The 2,972-nt window shown below is 53.6% G+C and overlaps 2 protein-coding genes across 2 annotated transcripts; one reads left to right on the top strand and one right to left on the bottom strand.

The window, feature by feature from the left end:
- Window positions 1–43: 43 nt before the first annotated feature.
- Window positions 44–616, bottom strand: GLOTRDRAFT_7445 (ClpP/crotonase; the record flags this gene model as incomplete). Its single annotated transcript, XM_007873462.1, has 3 exons — window positions 44–171; window positions 253–334; window positions 503–616. Coding segments are annotated over 3 exons (324 nt in total), but the record flags the coding sequence as incomplete, so codon positions are not given.
- An 836-nt stretch (window positions 617–1,452) lies between these two features.
- GLOTRDRAFT_134489 (uncharacterized protein) lies at window positions 1,453–1,959 on the top strand (the record flags this gene model as incomplete). The annotated part of the gene is made up of 2 exons (XM_007873461.1): window positions 1,453–1,663; window positions 1,724–1,959. The coding sequence occupies 2 exons, from the start codon at window positions 1,453–1,455 to the stop codon at window positions 1,957–1,959; spliced, it is 447 nt and encodes a 148-aa protein (XP_007871652.1).
- Window positions 1,960–2,972: the final 1,013 nt, after the last annotated feature.

Below are 2,972 nucleotides of genomic sequence, written 5' to 3'. Positions count from 1 at the left end.
CCACATCTGACGCTCATGGTAGAACAGAGCAGGACGTACTGGTGATCCCGTCCATGACGGCGACGTACGGCTTGCCGAGGGCGGCGAGGAGGTAGTCGAGCTCGAACTCGCGCTTGAAGAACTCGATTGCGCGCGGACGCGTGGAGGGATTCGCGGCTTGGGTGACTACGCCTGGGTTGGATGGATTAGGTTAGGTTGAGTTGAGTTGGAGGGGTTAGGGTCAGAATGCTGGAACGAGGGTAAAAGACGCACTGGCGACGTCCCCGCCGGCGCAGAAGGCGCGCCCGTTGCCGCGGCCGATGACAAGCTTGCAGAGGTCGGCGGAGGCCCATTCCTAGCAGGTGGGTTGGTTTGGATCGGTGCGGTTCGCGGAAGGACACGGGCAGGGAGAGCGGGTCAGTAATCAAAGTAATACACAGACAGAGGATCAGAATCGTGGGGAAGGCGAGTACGGAAATGAGGCAGGGCATATCACCGCCCACCGCGCAACAAATAGACACACCTCGATCTTGGGCCGGAGGACGTCGAGCATGGTCTGATCGAGGGCGTTGAGCTTCTTGTCTCGGTTGAGGATGTACGTCCGCGACGAGAGATGTGATTCAAACAGTATAACATCCTGTGCGTTTCACGTCAGTAATTACAGCCGACCCAGCTCAGCTCAGCTCACCTGCGCGCCCGCACTGGAGGAAGCCATGCTCCTGGACGAGAAATGGCCCAGGACAGCGCCGACGCGGGACGATGAAGAGGACGGGGCCATGGCCGGTAGGCGCGTAGCATACGCCCGTGACAGCATGTCGAGCACCGATGGCCTTGCGCTGGAGACTGACAAATATTCGAACGCGGCGGGGTCCCGCACGCGTCACGGGGTCCGGACCCTAGATTAGGGTTCAATCTTTACCTTGCTGGTCGCAAGGTATCTCGTGCTGCAGGAATGCGTACACTATTTACCTGTATTTACACATATTTGGCGCTTGTTTGGCATCCCTGCTCGGTGCCACAACTTGAAGGCTGTCTTCTAAATAGCGCGTAAACAACAGCCAGGACACTGGATTATTAATAATGCAAATGTATGATTGATCGATATATGGCGAGTATCTGATGGCGGGTGCTAGAATTGCTTCTTCATATCATCATGCAATGAGCACAGTGTTTCGTGGAAACAAAGCCTCAGTCGAAAACCCTGGTGCACGTATACATGCGGGGGAATGCATAGGCGGGGTCACGTGACTGCAACCCTAGCTCGCATCCCGCGCAGTGTGTGCCTCCTCTCTCCATCTCAGTCTAGCATAGAGTGGCTCATAGAGCCTCTGTTTTCTGTCTCCTCTCTTCTGCGTGTGCATGCACAAGCAGCTTCGCAATTCTCGTGGCCATTTCAGGACTCGTCCCCGTTCTCCTCCATCTGTTTCCCCCTTTGTGCCACTCCCTCCACTTCCACCATCTCCACCACCCCCTATGCCTGAAGAAACACCTCAACTCACTGAGCTTCGCACTGTCCCTGAAGCCTTGCAATGTCTCGAGGCTCTGGTTGCTCGAGCACTTTCTGCTGATGCCACTCCTGGTGCCACACCCGGCAGTGGCACTCCCGGTATGGGTGCTCCTCAAGTACCCCCTGTCCAGGCTGCTGGTTTGCACACCCCTGCCATTGCCACCTTTAACCCCCTTGGTGAGCTTGATAACCCTTCCTCTCCTCACCGTCGTTCTGTTGCTTTGTGGTTCCCATGAGTGAAGCAGTCTGTCATTGACAGTATTGTTGATGGAAAGTTTGAGGCAGAGAATCTCGTGAAGCTTCCATCCCGCCCTTCTCATCCTGGCTATAAGCGTGGCCAACCTGTTTTGCTGGATCTTTCCTCTGGGACACTGCGTACCGAGCATGCCCAGGATGTTTCTTTGACAGAGTCTGGCCTGCCCAAGCCCTTCCTGAAGGCCTTCCCCAACTGCCTTGCACTCCTTGAGGCTTGAGGGACTTACATGGGTATCCGATGATAAGCCTCAGGATCGTCTGACCCCCAAAAACGCGGACTCAGCACATCGTACAAGCCCTCCGGAGCTTATTCGACACAGCGCTCACACGCCTCTAGGCTTCTATGGGCTCTAAAGAATTGCTCTATTTAGCTCCGGACTTCCGAGCATCCTCAAGGCGTACACGGACCCATTCTGTGATTTATCTCCCCGTACAGGAGCTCCGGAGCGACTTAACCTATGCAACTTTTAGATGAATTAGCTCCGGGGCCCATGGACACTTCTATCGAGGGGTGTCATCCTCATGCCCACCCTCCAGCACACTCCCCCTCTCGTTTCCATCAAACTCCCGAAGGTGCGGACGCATACGAGTCACCATGAGGCCAGCATCAGTCAGCAAGCGGCCAGAGGTAATTAGCATGTGACTGGCACATTGCACAGAGTGATGGGACCGCTTAGGGCAGGTGGCGGAACGTCGAGGCAACCTCTAGGGGCTGGGACGAGCAAGTGGGAGTGCAAGGGAGTCGTATGGTGTATGGTATAACGGAGGCAAGTGCTGAGCAATCCTGTGGGTAGCGGCGTTTATTTGTTATTTATCTCCGGACGGTCGCAAAGCCATTCCTGTAGTATAAATTGTACAAAGTAGCATACAGAAAAACAAGTTTGGCACTTCACCATCTCAGAGAATTAGCATTACGATCTCAGCAACCCACGAAGTTCGAAAGCATGAACTTAGCGAATTATAACCGATCCTAGCTTTGCCAATAGGCCTGACTCGTCGAGTGATTTATCTCCGCCGTTGATTTAATTATCTCCGGTGAGTCCTACATAGTGAAATAAAATTAACCAAGTCTCTCTAGCAATCTCTACGACAGGCATCGTTGCTTGCGACTTTGATTGCGACTTTTCAGAGATAAATACTCCGGAGCATCAACTAGCATTTGTTTCAGGTATCAAATTGTTTGTTTTATTTTTCTAGGTCTTCCTACGGACTACCCTACGGTGTCTTACTC

The sequence above is a fragment of the Gloeophyllum trabeum genome (assembly GCF_000344685.1).
Source record: "Gloeophyllum trabeum ATCC 11539 unplaced genomic scaffold GLOTRscaffold_00224, whole genome shotgun sequence".
Classification (NCBI taxonomy): Eukaryota; Fungi; Basidiomycota; class Agaricomycetes; order Gloeophyllales; family Gloeophyllaceae; genus Gloeophyllum; species Gloeophyllum trabeum.
The sequence above is the reverse complement of the archived record's forward strand: the minus strand, read 5'-3'. Positions and strand labels throughout refer to the sequence as shown.